This window comes from Pseudomyrmex gracilis, unplaced genomic scaffold (genome assembly GCF_002006095.1).
Source record: "Pseudomyrmex gracilis isolate BER0280 unplaced genomic scaffold, ASM200609v1 scaffold_74, whole genome shotgun sequence".
Lineage (NCBI taxonomy): Eukaryota > Metazoa > Arthropoda > Insecta > Hymenoptera > Formicidae > Pseudomyrmex > Pseudomyrmex gracilis.
In genome coordinates, this window is record NW_018020658.1 from 249,465 (window position 1) to 270,377 (window position 20,913).

Genomic DNA, 20,913 nt, shown 5'->3' on the forward strand with positions numbered 1-20,913 from the left:
ACGTCCAGCACCGATTTAATTCTAACTCAAATATATCGTAAAACATTTTTTATGCCACTTTTTTAAATTTCAAGGTGTGAAATTGATCAAACTTAATTGACAAAACAATGTAACTTATAACATTGCGATTTCCGAATTAATACATAGTTTTGTAATTATTATATATTGTTAAATATATAATATAATTATTAGTATTAATATCTATGATAAAAATATATATTATATATATTGTATGTATTATATATAATAGTTATATATAATAAATATATATCTAAATATATATAATTCAATATAAATATACAGTCAAACCTCGATAACTCGAATCTCAAGGGAAGAGCTAAAATCTTCGAATTGTAAAAGTTTCGACTTATCGAAGTTCCTTTTTCCTTTCCGCGGAGCGGAAGGGAACGAACAAAATTTTCGTCTTATAGAGGTTTTTGAGTTATAGAGGTTCGAGTTATCGAGGTTGGACTATATATGTATATATAAGACAAAAATAATATAAAATCAATTTTATAAGTTTATCTTGCTCATAAGTTTCAATGTGCAAAGTTGATTCACACAATTATATGTATATCTGAAGTATCTAAACACAAAAAATTGACGCACTGTAATAAAATTCGGTACGTCACAATAAAAATAAAAAAAAAATAAAAAAAAAAGGCAATAAAACGTAATTTCAAAACATGTTTTACACATGGAACAAAGTTTATATAGCAGGATACACAACTTTTTTAATCATTATTTATCGATTTATCGACATCTCTCTTTCTCACCAATAAATGATATATAAAATACATCGAATCCTGTAGAAAAATTGCATCAAACTCTAGATGCAAATTAATATCAATGACGTGTACGTTTTCTACGTGTCATTTCGCGTGTGAGCGGTCGTCAGTTCTGACGTTCTAGACGCGAACGCGAGCGAACAGAGAGAGAAACAACGCAGAGACACACCGCGATGTGCTTTTTATTTTTCCTAAATTTTTGCGAGTTTTTGATCGGGTTAAGAAACCAAATCGAAAAGCGTTGAATTAATCTAACGATCGATCGTCTTTGATACGTGACATCCGCGAATCACGATCGGAAGAATGTACATACGTGTACATACACCACGACGCTCGAGACGGCGCTTTATGGAGAAGGAAATCTCATTTTTTCTCTCAAACAGGATAATGGTACTATTAAGTAATTTAAACTCTACGGATCATCAAGAACCAAACATTATTACACTATTTAAATTATTACGATATTTTTTTTTCGGAATGTCATCCCCGAGACGTTAGTATTATATATTGTTAGCGGCTATACACAGCAGAGATGGACGAGTTCTTCCTATAACTACAAATTTTGTTAACACTGAAGAAGACCCAAATTTAGGGTCAAAACATTTGTTAAAAAATGTTGTAAAATAAAGAAGTTTATTGAATCGAAGATCCGGTTTTTGCCACGTTTTGGCCACTTCTCTCCAGTTATAATATTTTTTTTGCTAACCAACGACACTAACTGCAAATCGTATCAAGAGGATCTTTTTAACAAATCATTTATTAATTATTAAAAAATGGTAAAGAGACTCGGTACAACTCGGTTTTGTCTGCTTACTAGAAGCACGTTTTTTGCCGAATTTTTTGTATACATACATATCTTGTATATATACACATCTTGTATATATAACATCATTTGTTCGAATATCAGCATAATTCAGACATTATTTGCGACATGTTTTGACCGTTACTTTGGTTAAAAAAAAAAAAATTAAAAAATTAAAATGTTGGTAGATTCACGGGACGCCAGTCTGTGATGTTTCTAGTTAAAGACTTTTCAGTTCTTGATGACCTACAGTTTAAATTACTGAAAATATCATCGCAAGGCGGAGTTATCGACGAAATGTTTTTCATTTTTTTTTGTTTTTTGGCTTTTTTTTAAATAACAATATTACATTCTTGAAAACAAAAAAGTTGACTTTCCAAAGCAAGCGCTACCCACTCTTCTTTTTCTTCTCTATTCTCTCTATATCCTTCTCCTCGCATCCTTCTTAAGGAATTAAACCCAAAAATTTCCCGTCTCGAGCGGGAAAAACGCTAACGCTATTCGCCGTAGACGTTGACAATGCCGATGTCGAAGACGCTCGGGCGACTTCGTATCCCGAACAGGAACAACCAACTTACCGCCTGCGGCAGGAACATGCGCGTGAAGACGACGTTCTTGAATAGTCGCCACGAAGTGTCGCCGTCGACCTGATAACGCCGTTCGCTCCGAACACACTGGCACGAAAAAAGCCATCACCGCACGTGCCACAGACCAAGATTCAATGTACTGAGCTGCGGTAGCTTCATGATCACCTCGAGACCGCTGGTGGTGATCTTGGTGCAGCCGTACAGATCGATGCACTTGAGGTTCCTCATGCTCTCGGCTATGGTATGCAGACCCCGATCGGTGATACGGCTGCACTGGCCGATGTTGAGGGTCTCGAGGTCGTGCAGAGTCTTGGCGATCTTGCAGATGCCCTCGTCGCTGATCTGGCACGCGGACAGGGATAAGGATCTGAGATTGAACAGGCTCTGGGAGATGTGCACGAGCGCCTGGTCGCCGATCTTGTCGCAGAAGGATACGTCGAGGGAGGTGATGCGACTACCGCCTTCGGCCAGATAGGCCATACTGATGTCGGAGATGTTGTCGCACGAGCGCAGGTTCAGCTCGCGTAGACTAGACATTCTCGCCAGATACTTGACGCCGGAGTCCGTGATGCACACGCAGAACGACAGGTTGATGGATTTGAGGGTGGTAAAGCCGAGTGACACGTGCTTCAGTGCTTCGTCACTCAGCCGTTGGCAGTCCTGTAGGCTCAGGTGTTCCAGGGCGAGGTTACCCGTGACGGAGCAATCCGCGGCATTCGGATTCAGACCTGCCAAATGCGCGATACCCAGATCGGAAACGTGCCAGCAGCTTCGCAGATCCAGCCGCTTCAGTTTCTTGAGACCCCACGCGATCAACAGCAGACCGGTGTTGGTAATGTTGCAGCAACCGCCCAGCTCGAGGTGTTCGAGATTCTTCAAAAACTGTGCTATCCTACCGAGAGACGCGTCCGTCACTTGCTTGCAAAGCGACAAATTGAGTTCGGTGAGGGACGGGTACTCCTGGTTGAAGGCGTTCATGAGACCGTTGTCGGTGATGTTGTAGCAGCCGGACAGGTTGAGCGCCTCGAGATTCGGCACACCCTTGAGCACGTCGCTGAGGCTGCGTCGCAGCGACAGCACCTGTACCCTCTTAACGCCTCGTCGCACCAGGCTGGCGAACAACGCTGGCGCCTGCTTCTTCAGGTGTAGTCGCGCCTCCACTCCCCGCCAGACCGAACGATAGTAGGCGGCGTCGCGCCACGCGGTGCATACCTGCGCGGCACGTCCCTTGTCGCGGACATCCAAGTAACTGAAAATTAGCGCGAGTATTTCCGGATACAGGCAGGACACATGAGTGCTGGCGATTGGGCCGTGAGACGTCGCGTTGCCACGCGGATGCGTCTGATGTGGATGCAATTGGTGCCGCGAGGAGATGCTGCCGCCCTGACCGATCGCGTAGGCCGGTAGACCAGCGGTAGCCGCGGCTGCTCCACCTCCTACGGCACCGCCGCCGCCGCCGCCGCCGCCGCAGGCACCGTTCCCGTCCGTGGTGTAATGCGGTGCCGTAGAGTTGTGCTGGAGGATCGCCTGACTCTGTGGCGTCGGTATCGCCAGGTGCGGCTGATGCAGGTGGTAGAAATGACCCGGACGATGCAGCAACGTCGTGCCACCGCGACCGCCACTCGGTGTCAACGGCGCCGGAAGTTCTGTCATCAACAGCTGACTTTCGTCCATACCGTTGACGCTGCTGCTGCTGCTGCTGCTGCTGCTGCTCCCACCGTCGTCGTCCTCGTCGCCGCCGTCGTTGTTGCTACTGGCCGCACCGTCGTTGTTCCGTGATCTCGTCGACACGCGTCGATGCTTTGCGCGCGGCAACTCCGCCGCGACGACGATCGACGACGAGCGAGCAACCGTCGAGTGCTCGTCGTGTCCTTGTCTGTCGCGATGATTATCTCCCTCTATCTTGAATTCGTCTCTTGTTTTTCCTACTTTTTTTTCCTCTTCTCTGCGTCGCCGTTTTTTTTTTTTTTTTTTTCTTACTCCTCGACTCAATCCGAACTTTGAAGTAGATTACGACGTGGCTTTTTGTTCGGTAATTTCATTCGGCACAAGTTTTTTTTTTTTCCCGTGCGTGCGGCAAGATTTGACGCGATATTATGCGAGAGCTCTACGCACGCACGCGCGCGAGAATACCGATATCGATCGCGGCTATCGATCGGCGCCGCCACACGGCGGCGTGGATATCACCGCGTTGACGCGGCGGATCGCGACGAAGCGCGCGATCCACACAACGTGATCGTTGTCACCAACGGAGGCGGGAGGGAAAAACGAGCAAGTCCTCGTCGCGCGATCGAAGAGCGTCAACGAGACCAACAAAACACACGCAAAACGAACAAAACGAGAGATACAAAAAAAAAAAAAAAAAAAAAAAAAAAACAGAATGACACACGACTTTGCGTATCACGCGGCACTCGTCTGAAAGTTATTTTTTTACGAAAGCATCGTTCTCTCGCGCGCGCGACACATATAGAAACACCTTATATCGTGTAGCCAGTCTGGACTCACCGTTCCTCCTTTGCGTGTCCGCTTCTCTCTCTCTTACGTAGAGTCACCGCCTCTCTCTCTCTCTCACTATATATGTATATACATATATATATATATATATATGTGTGTATATATATATATATATATATCTCTGTCTTGCTTCGCTCGCGCTCTTCCTCTCGTTCTTACACCCGCCTGCCCCACCTCGCCTCTTACACTCGCTCGCGCACTCGATCTTCGTCGCGCACACTGCGATCACTTCCTCTACTCTCTTTTTCTTTCTTTCTTTCTTTCTTTCTTTCTCTTTCTCTCTCTCTCTCTTTCTTTGTCCCGTGGCCGAGACGACTGGCTCACTCGCTTTTTTACACGCGAGACGCGACTACTATACGAGCATATACGGGTCGCTTACGCGCGCGAGTTGCGGCCCCGCGCTTCTTCCGGCAGACGATAGGACTGTACAGGCGGCAGACGTACGCACACACGATGCCGTTGTCGTGTGTGTATTGTGTACGTACGTGTGTGTGTGTATATATGCGGTATCAAAAAGCACAACACCAACGCGCGTTAAAACGGGACAAATCTCGCTCGCACGTTAACGTTGGTTTGGCGTCGCAACGTCCTCTCCTCCGTCCTTTTCTCGTCGTTGTTGAACGCCCGTCGGACGTCGATGCTTTTGCCGTCGTCACTCGGGGTCACTCGTATCCACCGCCCGCAGAGCGGTTCATCGCCAAACTGTGAAGTTAACCAGTGCGCTCCCAGTCGCGGACTGTTGTTCCGCGTATGCGAATGCAGATGTCGTGTCGTCGCTCCGTCGGGCACAGGCGGAGCGAGTCTCGCTCGTCGCGACGCCCGATTGGCCGGCCGCGCTCGAAACCGCGTCACGTGACCGCACCGGCGAATATCGATTCGGGTTGCGCTGCGGCGGCATTTTTAAGTTTTCGTTGCATGATGGAAGGGCGAGAGGGACCAGGGGCGAGGAGGAGACACGCACGGCGCACACACACCATGTATCCCGGACCACGTTGCGCGGAAGACTACCTACCTCGCCTGCCGAAACCTCAGAGTGTGTCGTCGTCGATTCGTGTCCGATATTAGCGAATAATTGTCGGAACTGTTTTTTTTTCCTCGTCGCGTCTTCTCCGATAAAACAAGAAGCACGATAACAAATTGCTCGCGTATGTCGCAATCTCGTGCTTCATGCAAATTTCCCTCATATCTCGCATTCTGTTATGTAAGATTCATTCTATTCTACTTTTTTCTTTAACTACACTGATTAATCGGGTCAATAAAAATCACGCGCAATTTATTGATCGATTGTTGTAAAATAAAGATACCGTATACGTGCTCAAAAACGGTCTTTTTTTATCGCACAATCGCGAATAACACACGTATTCAACGCTGGGCGATCATCGCGGAACGATTTTTCTCACTTTCAAAGTGTTGTTTCGGAAGCTCAAAGGTCGAGACACGTGATAATCCTATCTTATTGTTGGCACGTAGTCCGTACAAACAGACGTACGCGATTGTTCGAATTCTTTTTGTACAAAAATTCTTGCGTTTCGAACTCTAGAAATTCGAACGATAAATATTCTCCCAGAGCACGAAATATTGCTGGAAACTTTTTCAGGAATGTTACAATACAATTGCACGAATATTGCGGAGTAATTTTTTGTAATTTTGAAACACATACATTTCGTTTTGCTAATTTAAAAAGTTTTGCGATTTTTAACAGCGATCTGTTATGTCTGTAATTTTTTATATACACGTAACATGCAAAATAGAGAGAGGAAAAGAAAAGAGAGAGGCGCGTGCGCGCGCACATACACACACACACACACACACACACATACACGCTAATCGGCTGCACAGCAGACAGAGAAGGTGAGGCGGGAGGAGTGTGCGAAAAGAGAAGTGTGTAAAAAAAAAAAAAGAGGACGTAAGAGGATAATGCAAACACGCGCGTGCAAAATACAAAAGCAAATATTTATCGGATACATACATATGTAGATTGTTGTTTATTTATAATCTGTATGTATGTATATAATAATATATAATATAATATTACAACGTCGTAACTATATATCATGTTGTATATATAACAGTAAACAAGATTTGAATGTATGCCGATAATGAAATTCACCTCGTGAATATGCCACTAAAACTGGCAACTATCGAGAATTATTATATGTACACGTTGTAAGAGATGTCGCTTGATCGCCTCTAAGGATATGTAGTAAATTGGTAAATGATGAAGAAAAAGAGAAACAAAAATATAAAATGACAATCAATTACAGCGATTACACGGGAGAGAGTGATGGGGATGGTACATGCAGCGGTATTACAGTGGCAGCTGGCGACATTATCTTAACTATTATCACAGATTAATACAGACAGCTTCTGTCGTATAGCTGGACATATAACCGATCGATTTACAAATTTTATCATCGCGTCTTTGCTATCTACCCCTTCTGCAATAAACATTTCACCGTAGTAGCACATATGTGTGTGTGTTCGTCGCAGATGCACGCGGACAATTTAAAATATCTGCACAACACTCGCGCGCGCGTTTGTGTACGTTGTATCGATTTATATATAAAATATTCGGACGTTTTTGTTTTTTTCTCAAAGATATAAGTTTCTCTCACTTTATTTGTGTTTCTCGTTACACAGGAGTCGCTAATTGTACATATAGAGATGCACGTTATAGACCGTATACATACAAAATTACAGACATAATACTGCGTAACACATTTATTTTTATTTTTTTTTTTTTTTTAGAGACGTACGACTATAAAATATGCTACACTGTAAAAAAAGAAGTGTGTAAATTTGCGCGAAAATTGTACACAAAGAACAAATGCAAAATGTAAACGCGATTAATAACGAAAGTGCACGTACGCGTGAATTTACATAAATTTCACACAAATTTTCGTTATTAATGGCGAAGAATAGTTTTTTTTTTTTTTACAGCGCGCGTATGTTGTTTTGGAAGTAATAATGTACATAATTGATGTATTTTACATTGACAAATTTCATCATTCCGTTAATCAAGTCAAGTCAACTTTATTGGATCCTGCTTATAAATGATTAAAAAAAAAAAGTTTCCTAATCATATCTCGTGTGTACATATGAATTGTTTCAAATTTCACATAGCCGATACACATGGAGCGAAAGTTTGAGAAAAAGTTGAGAGAGAAAGCACACAAATTTTACATACACGATCGATCACAAAACACTTGACGATTGCATGTTGTATAAACGTGTATCACTTGTAAATGTTCTAAATTATTATTTTTTTTTTTTTTCAATTGATTTTGCTCCTCCAACTTTTTGTAAGTTTTTTGTATAATACGATATACCAAATTTTAGTCGGGAAAGCGATTTTTTTTTGTTTTGGAAAACACAGCACTTCTTTCGTTCACCAGTTGTGTAACACACACTGCTGCATACCGTTGTTACATTTTCACAACTTTTTAAAATGTCGAAATTTTAATCGAGTGAAAATTGAAAAGCGTCATGTATAAACCACACAGGAACCTTAATTTTACTAAAAAAAATATATCCTAAGAATTATTCGGACTATCTAATAATATCCGTTTGTCGTTCGTTTGTTCAAGAAGACACTTAAAATCCTATTTCGCTTTTCATAAACACGAATTATTTTTAAAATATGGTAACTCATGTGGTTGAACGCAGCGAATTTTATACGCAATGATATATAAATTTTACACGACTAAAAAAATAATTGTAAAGACGAGATTAGCAGACACTTGCGTTTCGCTTGACAATTACATAATGCGGAATGCGTTCGTGTAACTTTTGATATCACGTACGTATGAATACACATGTGTATATTTATATATTTATATATATGTGTGTGTATGTGTGTGTGAAAGAGTTACCGTAAAATGTTACAGATGAATAGGCCGCTTTTTCTTAAATACAGCACACACAGGAGGAAAAAAAAAGATCGAGGATCGTAAAAAAGCGATTAGCCGCGCAAATTATTGTTTACGCTAAATAAAACCCTACATGTTCGCTCGTGATGTATGTCTTCTTCTATTAAACATGACATACCAAAAGTAGACATGTCAAAAAGTATATTTTAATTAGAATACAAATCTTAGGTATCATGTGAAATACAAAAACTCAGTTGATGTCAAAAGAGATATATATATATATGTAACAGGGTGTTTCCAGCGTCTGATGTCCGCTTTTGATACTTAACACATGCTCTCTGTTTTATTCTGTCCTAATTGTCGTATCAAATTAATAATAATGGTTTTCAAATAAAAAGAGTCGAGTGTACTTATGCGTAACGCTTGCTAACAACACTTTTTCCTATGCTGTTTTGTGCTTTTCCTCAGGTTGACTGTTTCATTGGTTTGTATGGCTTGCCGCTCCTTACGCTCTTTTTTGGTCCGTAATACTTGCCGTGTTATTGCCATGAACATCTGCAGGAAACACGTTAAAAAAACAAAACAATTATTTAGCAAAAAACACAAATCATATAATCGTTATTTAACATGCGAGTAGCGTTATGATTCAACAAAAAATAATGTATTGCACAATAAGTAAACAATGAGATGAAACAAAAATAATGGATTTCTAAAATTTAACCTTAGTTTTAATAAATAAAAAAATAAAAAGAAAAGAAAGAAAAATGTACCTCTTCGACATTGATGTTATCCTTGGCCGAAGTCTCAAACAACTGAATTCCCATTTGATTGGCAAATCTTTGTGCGTCTTCGGTTAACACCACTTTCTGATTAGGTGCGTCATTCTTATTTCCTACGAGTACCCTGTTAACCACATCACAATTCTGATCGATTTCATGCAACCACCGTTTAACGTTCGCGAAGGTATCACCGCTGGTAACATCGTACACAACAATAACGCCGTGCGTCCCCCTGTAGTAAGTTGAAGTTATTGTCCGAAAACGTTCTTGTCCAGCAGTATCCCAAATTTGCAGCTTTACCCGTTCACCATCCACTTCCACAGTTTGTATCTTGAAGTCCACTCCTATTGTAGTTATGTAATTACCGTTGAAAGTATTGTCAGCAAATCTCAGAAGCAGCGAGCTTTTACCTACACCTTAGAACACACACAAAAAAAAAACAAAGATATATTTACTTTTCACACATACATCAAGATTTTGCACAGTTTTTCCAATACACAGAAAAGATTTGCAGATACTTAAGTGCAAAAAAATTGAAATATCAAATATCGCGTGTTAACAATATAAAATAAATAAATTACAATATAAAATTCGCATACACGCAGTGAAATAAATAAAACACAAATATGTAGAGGTGTTAATTGTTATGATGGTGATACAACTAATTATGAAACTGGAAATGGAGACAAGTGGACTCTTGTCAAGTCTGCTCTTTATCACTTTATTATCTTGTGCTTAACTTTATCATGATTCGTATCGCTGTCACTATTGCTCTAAATTTATCGTACACACGCACACATAGAGAAGAACAATCTTCGTATTATAGAATCTAAAGCTGTATCAATGGCTTGAGTGAATGGCCAGTAGAACATGTCTGTCATCAGACTCATCATTTAATCAAGTAGCGTTGAAACTGCACAATGACAAGCGGCCAATTTCACACGGAGAAGTATCACAACACAGGAGAGACTCTTTTTGTTGATTTTTTTTTTTTTGTTTTTTTTAATTTTTCGCTATAAATCGAGACGAAAATAATCAAAAAAATTAAAGAATACAAAAATACAAAAATACAAAAATACACAAGATAGAAAAAAAGATAGTAGTGTTGATACAAAAAATTTAAAACTATGGTTCCAAAACGAAGAGCGTGATGTATTTACCGCTGTCGCCTATAATCAGCAGCTTGAACAGATGATCGTATTCCCGGGCCATCTTAACATACACAACGCTCTTCTCTGGATTTTACCGCGCCGCAAACTCCGGATTACTTGGCCAGTCGACGACGATATAACCGACGAGGACGCGATTTATTGCACACGCGCAGCGTACGATGGTTTTGCCGCGATACGCGCGTTCGCTTCTTCCGTGATTCACACGAGGAAGTCGGTATTGTACACGGAGACGGGGAAGCGTAACGCTAGCCCTGCACGCTCTCGCGCACAAGTAAGAGCAGCGGTTGAAATTGCTCCTCGTACAGGCAAGTAATCGACTGCGGTATCAAATGATCGCCATGTTTATTTGCCGCGGTATCACTATTCATTATCATTACGGCGGAAGGAAAAAAAACAGCGATCCTCGTTTAACGCGACGCCCATCCCATATCAAAGTGTCACCAGCTTGTCACCGCGGCCATGTTTCTCGCAGCGGCGTTCGCAACAGTTCGCAAATCTTTTCGGTTTCGAAGTTCACTGACAGAGCTATGTTCCGATTCCTCACCCGGGTATATACTTTTATCTTTATCACTAACTAGATATGAAACAGAGATAAAATGACACTCGGATGCGCCACTCGGGTGGGGAATCGGAACACAGGGTGAACTGCCGACGTTGAACGTCGTTGCAGCAGCGCGTTGAAAATTTTTTCAAACGCAGCGCTGTGATTGGTTGATTCCTCATCACAAAAACCAGAACAACTTGCTCCGATTGGATAAATTCCAATTTGGTATCCAATCGCACCGATCAATTTGTTAAGGTGATTAAATGCGATTGGTCGTGATTTTTGTTAGTTCGACTCTAGCGAGCAGTTGTGGACTCGGTGCTGCCACAAAGGAAATAATCGACCACATCATCTTGACCCGCTTCCGTCCGCCATTCGCTCTTTCACAACTCGACCGGCTCGTGGTGAACAGTGGACTCGTCCGTAACGCACTTTCCGAATTAATTGTAACAATGGTAACCAATTTTTTTCTCTTAATATGTGACTTGTTCAAGAATATAAATTGCAATCTATATTTATCACGTATCGGAAATAAGATGAGACGCGAGATGCTTATTTTGTCGTTGGATTTGTTCATTGCTACGTATCCGAACGTTTCTTCCATGTGTTTTATGTAACTTTCTTTTGACGCGTATTATATGTACCATAAAATCTAAGAAATATCTTCAATGATTTGAGAATTTTAAATCTGAACGTTTTTTTTTAGTAAATTTACGATTAGACGCGAGTAGACGTTTTCGATAAAAAATTGTACTATGTAACTTTTTAAGTAGAATTTTTGAACATTATTCTATTTTTTTAATACAATATCCATATTTCCTTGTAGGGTTTTGTTAAGGTGGTAAAAAACAAACAATACTTCAAACGATATCAAGTAAAATTCAAGAGGCGTCGTCTAGGGAAAACGGATTATTATGCTCGCAAGAGACTAACTGTTCAGGATAAAAATAAGTACAATACACCCAAGTACAGGCTGATTGTACGTCTCTCAAATAAGGACATTACATGTCAGGTAAATTGAGTCTTACAAGCAACACCATTATATGTAAAAGGTATAAATCATATAAAAATTACATTTAAGTAAATTGAGTTTGTTAAAAAAACTACTTTGTAATTTTTGGCTTATTTTTATAAAGCTGACTGTATATTTGTTTTTCAAGATTGCTTATTCGAGAATTGAAGGTGATAGAATTATATGCGCTGCCTACAGTCACGAGCTCCCCTCGTATGGAGTCAAAGTAGGCCTCACCAACTACGCATCTGCCTACTGCACTGGTCTGCTCTTGGCCAGAAGGGTGAGATATCTTTCTCTTTTTCTAAAAAAATTTGTCTAAAGATTTGATTCGATGCTACTTATGATGATCCACTCAGCTCTCTTTGATGTTACACTGATGAGAAAATTGTTTGTTCCCTGTATATGTAACCTGATAATACATCAACCATCTCTGTTAGACAGCATCGTGAGATCGATTGTTATTAAACATCAGGTTTTTTGTTTGGCAGCTTCTCAATAAGCTGGGATTGGATACGTTTTATACCGGCACACCAGAGGTGACCGGTGACGAGTACAATGTCGAAGACTTGGCAAAGGGTCCGAGCGCGTTCAGATGTTATCTGGACACAGGATTAATGCGTACCACAACCGGTGCACGTGTCTTCGGCGCCATGAAAGGTGCAGTTGACGGTGGCCTGAATATTCCTCACAGGTAAAAACACAAATAAAACAGAAAAATTAAATTTTTGTTATTTGCAATAAATGTCTGACGTGATGATTTCATAGCACATGCGCGTCATATGAAGTTTTTGTAATTCACTTTCGTCATTGTGTTTTACAATGACGATGTGGTTACAAAAATAATACAAGATTAGAACGTGTTACTGATATCGCTCATCAAATGTTACATCGTGTAACTTGAACGTTCGTTACGTTAATGTTGTCTTTTTTTTTTTGTTTTCGCGCAGCACCAAGAGATTTCCAGGCTACGACAATGAAACGAAGTCGTTCAACGCTGATGTGCACAGACAGCATATATTTGGCCAGCATGTCGCGAACTACATGAAAACTCTCGAAGAAGAAGACGACGAAGCTTTCAAGAGACAGTTCTCGATGTACATCAGTAACGGCATATCGGCAAATGACGTAAGCAAATCGTATAAATTAACATTTACGTGTTTTTATATTCATTTTAATCCACGCACGTCCACCTTTTTAAAATTACGCCCGCAGAGCGAGCATTGAGATATAACGCAACGAACAAATTTTGTTTTTAACAGATAGAAAACATCTATAAAAAAGCTCATGAGAAGATTCGCGCTGATCCGGTACACAAGAAGATCACGCGAGAAAAAGAACCTGTCAAGAAGAGATGGAATCGCGCGAAATTGTCGCTTTCAGAAAGGAAGAACAACGTAGCGCAGAAGAAGGCTTCGTTCATGAAAACTTTGGAAGAAACCGAAGTGTAATTTCTTCGTCATGCTACATCTCTTTTGTAATTTACGCATACATTTATGCGTGGACTCAATCGAGAATAAAGAGAATTACCCCCGCATATATATCAAAAAAAATAAAAATTTATTTAAACTTTTATATATCATTACTTGTAACATAAATGGCGAGGGTTTCGCCAGTCTAGAATCCGATCGCTCTGCTGTTGGGGCTATCAATACCTTTTAATACTGCTAATTTGGCAGTACTTAGAAGTCTGATACAGTTCGGAGGACTGGCGAGTCAGAGTGGGAACTCGGACTCGTCCTGGACACGGTCCCCCAATCTGGGGCAGCGTGTGCTCTGTCCCGCTGCCAGTGTTAGTAATTACAGAGGGTAGGTGATCCTCCCTTCGTGTGTCCGGAGAGGCGCGAGGGAGAGCCCTGGCAGAATCCGACAGGGAGTTCCAGGGCCCGTTCTCAAACGCCAGGCACATCGTGGGGGTTTTAGTGGGTGCGAGTCTCACATGTGTCTCTTCCTAAACCCTTTCCCAGGACCTTGAGAAATGCGTAGACATTTCTCCCACGAAAAAAATAAAACGATACGCAATCGGCAGAAAGGAACCGAGAAAAATCCTAAAGCAAGCGATTTGAACTCGCAACCTCTGGGTTCAACCTTTGCGCTAAAGCCGCGGTAGATCACTAACAGAAGATACATGGGAGTATAGGAGAATGCTCAATTAAAGTTGTTCCGTTTTAATAACGTTTTAATTTTGTGCGCGCACTTTTCACAGAGTTCAGCTCGAGAGTGTAGTAGAAAAGAACAAAAAGAGCAAAGGAATGTTGATTTGTAAATATACATAACCTTCTTATAATTACGGGTTACGATCATTCATAGAAGTATGTGATACAATCTGTGCAATGACGTGTTTGCTGCATTCATGCACTGATCATTTAACGATGAGTGCTTTTTGCGTCGAATATATACAGAGAGATGATAGAAAAGTTTTTGGAAATTAAATATTACGATTCGTAACGTTTGAGATTCGAACGTCACGTTTTATTTTTTTTTTCAATTTATTTTCCAAAATACATAAAAAAGAAATGGTGCTGCCAATACGTATATCACACAAAAGCAACAAAATCTCGTATCATTATCACAACATTCTCGTGATCTGTTTGTTACTATTTACGTTGTTCATTGTACTGATCTCGGTGTACCACATTTTCAAATTTGGCAATACGCAGAAGCATTCTGAACATGTACTCATAACATTAAGCAATGTGAATGTTTTACCCACTCAAACATTACCTGCCAATTCGGCGGCGGCGGATGTCACCAATTCTTCTTGCACATATTTTACTTGTTTTAATGTGTATCGATGCGGAAGTCAGGGGAACAAGCTTCTGGTGTATGTCTATCCACCTAAAGTATACTTGGACTCAATGGGTAGACCTATAACCAATCAGATGACCAAAGAGTTTTATCAAATTTTAAACACCATTGTCAGCAGCAAATTTTATACTCCTAATCCGTATGAAGCTTGTATTTTTGTTCCTTCTATTGACACTCTTAATCAGAACAGACTGAAGCTTCAAGAAGTTTCACAGGCACTGAGATCATTGCCTTTGTAAGTTTTAGTCTGATAGAGCTCTTTGTTGTTTATTTTTTTTTTATTAAATAAATTGATGATATTGCTATCTGTTTGAAGTTGGAACAAAGGAGAGAATCACTTAATCTTTAATATGGTACCTGGAAGTGTGCCAGACTACAATACTGTCATTGACGTGCCAGTAGGAAGAGCAATGATTGCTGGTGCTGGAATGTCATCCCTGACACACAGACCTGGGTTTGATATTAGTTTACCAGTTTACAGTCCTCTTGTAAACAATCTCAAGACAAATCACAGTACCATGAGGTAATGTCTCACATTTGTCACTTCTTACTGCAACATATTTGATGTTAAATATTTTCCATTTTAGAATATGGTTGGCAATATCCTCGCAAATCAACATTAACACTGCCTTTGAACAAGATCTAATAGAGTTAAAAACCACGTATCCAAAGGACTTACTAATGTTGGGTCCCTGTTTGCATTTCAATCCAATGAATAATACAATACGTTGCGTGGAAGATAACATATACAAGTATCCTGATATTCTGCAAGTAAACTTATTACTACAAATATTATTTATGATCGTTTTGTCATCAGTATTATGTAGAAAACAAAATAGAAAGGATTTTTTTTACTTGCAGTCAGCAACGTTTTGTTTGATAATCCGTGGCGCCAGACTTGCTCAGAGCGCGCTTTTGGACGCAATGACAGCTGGTTGTATACCTGTAATTATAGCTGACTCTTTAGTGATGCCGTTTCACGATGTGATCGATTGGACAAAGTAAGACATGCTCATAAATCGGAGTCTCTTATTGCTTTTTTTTTTTCTATGACGTTCTATATTTTATTTACTTTAAACAGGCGTATTGTTTGTAAACCTCTAAAATGTCGACAGGTCTGTTGTTTTTGTGCGTGAAGTTGACATCTTATTAACGATAGAACTACTGAAGAAGATATCCCGCCAGCGTATCGCAGAGATGCAGGAACAGAACGCTTGGTTATACGATCGTTATTTCAGTTCGATGGAGAAGATCACGGAAACCACATTGGAAATACTCGCGGATCGCGTATTTCCGCATTTGACCCGCGATTACACGTACTGGAACATACCGCCTTACAAAGTGGGTAGAAGAAAAGTGGGTAAAAAAAAAAAAAAACTGATATAAAAAAGGAGCTGAACTTCGTAATCAATTGTTTCATTTTTAAACGTGCAGGGAAAACCCTTGCCGCTCTTTTTGCCAGTAACCGCTCCGAAAACACGCGGATTCACTGCCGTAATACTGACGTACGACAGGGTGGAATTGCTGTTTCTGCTGATTAACAAACTCGTGAAGGTGCCGAGTCTGTCCAAAGTTCTAGTCATTTGGAACAATCAGCATAAAAATCCGCCACATTGTGAGAAATTTTAGAATTTAATTTCGCTTATCTATTCGTTTTTTTTTTTTTTTTTTACCGTGTTTCAAATACATACGCGTTCGGATTCAAAATTGCAGCGTCAAGATGGCCGAAAGTGAGCAAACCGCTAAAAGTGATTCAAACGAAGGAAAATAAATTGTCCAATCGATTTTATCCGTACGACGAGATCGAAACTGAAGCGGTATTGTCGATAGACGATGACATCATTATGTTAACTACTGACGAAGTTGAATTTGCTTATGAGGTGACTTTTGAGCATATGCACTTGTGGTGCGATCTCTCAATGTCACAATATATTAATGACGTTTGTTTTCGAGATAAGAGACTAAATTTCGCTTTATCTCACTTTTAGGTGTGGAGAGAATTTCCAGACAGAATTGTCGGCTTTCCGTCCCGCATACACATGTGGGACAATAGCACCAATTGTTGGAAATACGAGAGCGAATGGACAAACAGTATTTCCATGGTTTTAACGGGAGCGGCTTTTCATCATAAAGTAAAAAATATCATGCTTTTTTTTTTGTTTTTCTCGTTTCCTCTCGCAGTAACATTTGTAACTCCATCTTCTTCATGTGTGTTCCAGATTGTGAAGATACCGTTATAAGAAATTTTTTGGATTTTGTTTCTCCCGCAAGTAACCCAATATCCTCTCCTGTTTTATCCTCGCTAAGATCACACCAATTAATTCAGCAAAGTATATATTACGTTTATGCACCGTGTGTTAAGTTTCTATACGTATATAAATATTTTGCGAGAATATAGTGTATAAAAATTTATTCGGTATAAATATTTTAATTCTTCCAGTATTGGAATTACATGTACACCACAGCTATGCCTGGTGACATAAAGGAATGGGTCGACGAGCACATGAACTGCGAGGATATCGCAATGAACTTTCTGGTAGCGAATGTCACCGGAAAAGCTCCGATAAAGGTGAGCGAACGCTCGGTTCGAATTACGCGCGGACAAATTTTCTGACACAATCGCACGAAATTTTCGCAGGTAACGCCAAAGAAAAAATTCCGATGCCCCGAGTGCACCAATACCGAGATGCTGTCTGCAGATTTGACGCACATGATGGAACGTACGCAGTGCATAAACAAATTCTCTTCGATTTACGGAACTATGCCTTTGGAATCGGTTGAGTTTCGCGCGGATCCGGTGCTCTTCAAAGACGTGTTCCCGGAGAAACTAAAGCGATTCAACAACATTGGCAGTTTGTAGGAACAATATATGAGATTCATATAACAGATATACAATAATTTTCACGTGTTTGGACGGGTTTTTTTTGGGGCGAATTTTAATTGTTTTTGATCTAGTAACATCATTTTTATATGGAAATAGAAAAAAAATCACTTCGCGTCACTATATTGACTCCTTGGAAGGAGTCTGCGAAGGTTAATCATTTTTTATATGTATATTTGTATTTATCGATAAGTTAATTTGTATTTATCAAATCGTTGTCACAAAAGAATATGTATAGTGTAAATAATTCTAAACACATGTTCATCAAGATTTTTATTGTATCGAGTATGTTAAACAATTATCGTCGATTACTGTGGCAGTTAACAATGTAAAGTCTTATAGCAAAAAATGTCATCATGTATCTTATAAACTTCTTGTATATGGATTTCTCACATTTTTGGTAGTGCTATTATAAAACTTGAAAAACAAATTAACACTTTCTTATAAAAAAGTTTGTACAAAATATTTTTGAGGAGCTATAAATTATCATTTACAAAAGGTGGAAAGTTGTTTGTAATCTAGAGATAAATGTACAATGTTACTCAACCGTGTCAGATCTTGATAGCTTGAAGCAGACACCTTCAACAACAGCTTTTTTACCTACTTCGTGCGACGGTAAGACCGACATATGACTCTGCAAGTGAAAAAGTATTCTTAGAAGCTAAGAAATTATTGAAAAAGATAAAAAGAGATATATTACCATTGGCGCGCGCTCATGTGTGTTCATATAACCTATGATCATGGAATTTGTTGAATGACTCCAGAGAAAATCGCCCGATCCTTCTTGCGACGAGTATCGTATGGCGATGACACCGCCAAGTTTCTGTTCGAGTCCGTTGAGAAATTTGGAATCTGTAAAAAGGGAAAGACTTTTGTTAATTACTTTTATCAACTTTTATTACAATAATCATATATATTTCACTTTGCAAATGTGCACCAATAAAATCCACGTTCATCGCTCGATGTAAGCTGGTGGTAGGGCAGTTTGCGTTTGAGACGGCTTCCGCGACGGTGCGCGCCAACGAGGTGCGCACGAGATGTTCACCGCAGCCCGACGTACTGGCACCTACCGAATACGAGGCGTCTTTGCAGGCCCAAGTGCCGCAACCCCATACTCCAGCCTAAGAACAAAACGTTAGGATAAAATTTGATAAACGTTTCTTACGAGATTATTTTAAAAACATGAAACTTAATATCCGAAGTGTGACCACCCACTTGCCCAACTCTTCCAGGATATTTCAGAATAATACCACCGCTTGAGCAGGCTGCGGCGATGTTCCCGTTATCATCGACACATATTGCACCTACCGTGTCCATTCTTTTCTTGGCACACTGTGGCATAGAATTTTACTCTTAACGAAAACCACATCTATCCAGTATCAACAAGAAAGAAATTTGTTTTCAAATCAAGATTAAACGTCGAGCAACTTTATACCTTCTGAGCTTCTATACTAGAGCCTTCCACTTTTCTTTTATAATGTTTATATATCTTCTGAGCTCTCACTGAAACAGAATACTGACATTTTATGTGTATTACGATACAATAAATGGTATTTACATACCTGATATCAATTCTTCTGGTGGTATGGTTTGTATGCCTGTTTCATGTGCCCAAATATACGCACCGTTTCCTACCAAGAAGCTATAAAATTTCATATAAACTGTAATAATTTGTCTCTGACAATAATCAAAATACAAATAGAAATGCTAACTGTATACCTGGGTGGAATTCTGCCGTATGCAAACTTAATGGATTGTTGTTCACACAGACGCTTTGCCAACAGAACAGGATTTTTTATTCCACTAACAGCGCCAACAGCGCCAAACTGCAAGCTGCTGCCGTCCATCACACTTGCATCGCATTCCACTGTTCCCTCCCAAGTGAGATTTGATCCAAATCCAGCATTTGTCATAGGAGAATCTTCCAGAACCATTACTGTTTCAACCACTGCATCCAATACATTGTTACCAGATCTTAAACTTTCGGCTCCCTATTATGTAGAAAATATGAGAAAAGTAAACATACAAGATCCATATGTTACAAAAAATTAGTAATTATTTAGTTTGCAATCAGATTGTCTGAACATCTTACAATTTTGCATGCTTCACGACATAGCTTTTGATATTTTTCTTTAAGTGATGTCGAATGTTGCCCAGCACCTAAAACAATAGCGAAATAACATCTCCATATGATGTGTAACAATATCAATTTTACAAACTTTATATGTGATTATATTTACCCACGTGTACAGCAATAAATCCTTGCTTAACGTTATTCATGTGTGAAACTAAACGTCGGGACTTTTCACTTGCGAAATAAATCTCCGTATACGCATGTATCTTTTACACGCAGAAAACCAGTAGAGAAATACTGACCCAGATTAATCATAACAATAATAACAGCGTTGTGATGAAAATGCAAAATAATAAAACGAGCAAACTAATTAAACTTACGTCTCATAAAACATAAAAACAGAAAAAACTAAAAAAACAAAACTAACTTGAGTTTTAACACATTATGATAAATCATACACAAACAATTATAATCGATCATTAACTGACGCTTTATAATACCGCTACTTATCAGAATTTTGTTGTAGTGATATAAACACACAAACATAAATTCCGTACAAATATACCAGATTTATGTTTATTTACAAAAGTGACAACTGGCGGCGACAAAGCTCATCAAGTTATTGCGAAAATCATATCCACAAAGATTGTCGATAAGTAAGCTTCAGTTGATTATACAGTTTGATCTTACAGTTTTTTTCTTTACTAGCACAACACAAGCGCGCGCTACGCGCACGCTATTGTTATTTTTATTTAACGTGTTGTCAGTGAACACAACCTGTTACCGCGATGACAAATAGTATATACGTCTTATAAACCATATATATAATACACATATGAGAAATGTCAGAAATGACGCATGAAAATCAAACTCAAAAAATAGTGAGAGAGAGAAGTGGAAAAACAACACGTCATATATATAATACACATACATACGCATATATGTATATATACCGTAATCACGCAACCGAGGTCATTGACCCCGCCCAGGTCGCGCGGCCGCGGTCAGTGACCTCCCCCCCCACCAAGGCCGCGCGACCGAGGTCAGTGACCTCCCCCCCCACCAAGGCCGCGCGACCGAGGT

At 39.8% G+C, this 20,913-nt stretch overlaps 5 protein-coding genes across 11 annotated transcripts; 2 read left to right on the forward strand and 3 right to left on the reverse strand.

Annotated features, from left to right (window-relative positions):
• Positions 1-299: 299 nt before the first annotated feature.
• Positions 300-5,413, reverse strand: LOC109854859 (F-box/LRR-repeat protein 14). The gene has a single exon (XM_020428409.1). The coding sequence runs from the start codon at positions 3,849-3,851 to the stop codon at positions 2,283-2,285; it is 1,569 nt and encodes a 522-aa protein (XP_020283998.1). The 5' UTR covers positions 3,852-5,413; the 3' UTR covers positions 300-2,282.
• A 1,984-nt stretch (positions 5,414-7,397) lies between these two features.
• LOC109854852 (ras-related protein Rab-35) lies at positions 7,398-11,145 on the reverse strand. Its single transcript, XM_020428400.1, has 3 exons — positions 10,500-11,145; positions 9,331-9,755; positions 7,398-9,115 (listed from the first exon to the last, which is right to left on the reverse strand). The coding sequence occupies exons 1-3, from the start codon at positions 10,549-10,551 to the stop codon at positions 8,987-8,989; spliced, it is 606 nt and encodes a 201-aa protein (XP_020283989.1). The 5' UTR covers positions 10,552-11,145; the 3' UTR covers positions 7,398-8,986.
• A 213-nt stretch (positions 11,146-11,358) lies between these two features.
• Positions 11,359-13,604, forward strand: LOC109854800 (60S ribosomal protein L5). Its single transcript, XM_020428264.1, has 6 exons — positions 11,359-11,510; positions 11,882-12,067; positions 12,216-12,350; positions 12,559-12,761; positions 13,018-13,195; positions 13,330-13,604. Exons 1-6 carry the CDS (start codon positions 11,508-11,510, stop codon positions 13,516-13,518), a joined length of 894 nt encoding a protein of 297 aa, XP_020283853.1. The 5' UTR covers positions 11,359-11,507; the 3' UTR covers positions 13,519-13,604.
• Positions 13,605-13,883: 279 nt separating this feature from the next.
• Positions 13,884-17,757, forward strand: LOC109854839 (exostosin-2). Of its 5 annotated transcripts, none has more exons than XM_020428351.1 (10): positions 13,889-15,110; positions 15,192-15,398; positions 15,463-15,646; positions 15,719-15,876; positions 15,991-16,231; positions 16,310-16,490; positions 16,589-16,755; positions 16,864-17,007; positions 17,316-17,444; positions 17,514-17,757. In XM_020428351.1, exons 1-10 carry the CDS (start codon positions 14,584-14,586, stop codon positions 17,733-17,735), a joined length of 2,160 nt encoding a protein of 719 aa, XP_020283940.1. In that variant the 5' UTR covers positions 13,889-14,583; the 3' UTR covers positions 17,736-17,757. The 5 variants fall into 5 exon arrangements, with proteins under 5 accessions (XP_020283944.1, XP_020283940.1, XP_020283941.1 ...); XM_020428352.1 differs by having other exon boundaries at positions 15,991-16,216; XM_020428353.1 differs by having other exon boundaries at positions 13,891-15,110; positions 15,737-15,876.
• Positions 17,758-18,276: 519 nt separating this feature from the next.
• On the reverse strand, positions 18,277-20,407 carry LOC109854840 (threonine aspartase 1-like). Of its 3 annotated transcripts, XM_020428357.1 has the most exons (10): positions 20,258-20,407; positions 19,997-20,127; positions 19,849-19,916; positions 19,476-19,747; positions 19,319-19,398; positions 19,192-19,259; positions 18,972-19,088; positions 18,694-18,877; positions 18,457-18,608; positions 18,277-18,390 (listed from the first exon to the last, which is right to left on the reverse strand). In XM_020428357.1, exons 2-10 carry the CDS (start codon positions 20,034-20,036, stop codon positions 18,295-18,297), a joined length of 1,077 nt encoding a protein of 358 aa, XP_020283946.1. In that variant the 5' UTR covers positions 20,037-20,127; positions 20,258-20,407; the 3' UTR covers positions 18,277-18,294. The 3 variants fall into 3 exon arrangements, with proteins under 3 accessions (XP_020283946.1, XP_020283947.1, XP_020283945.1); XM_020428358.1 differs by having other exon boundaries at positions 20,001-20,407; XM_020428356.1 differs by having other exon boundaries at positions 19,997-20,407.
• Between the last annotated feature and the right edge of the window lie 506 nt (positions 20,408-20,913).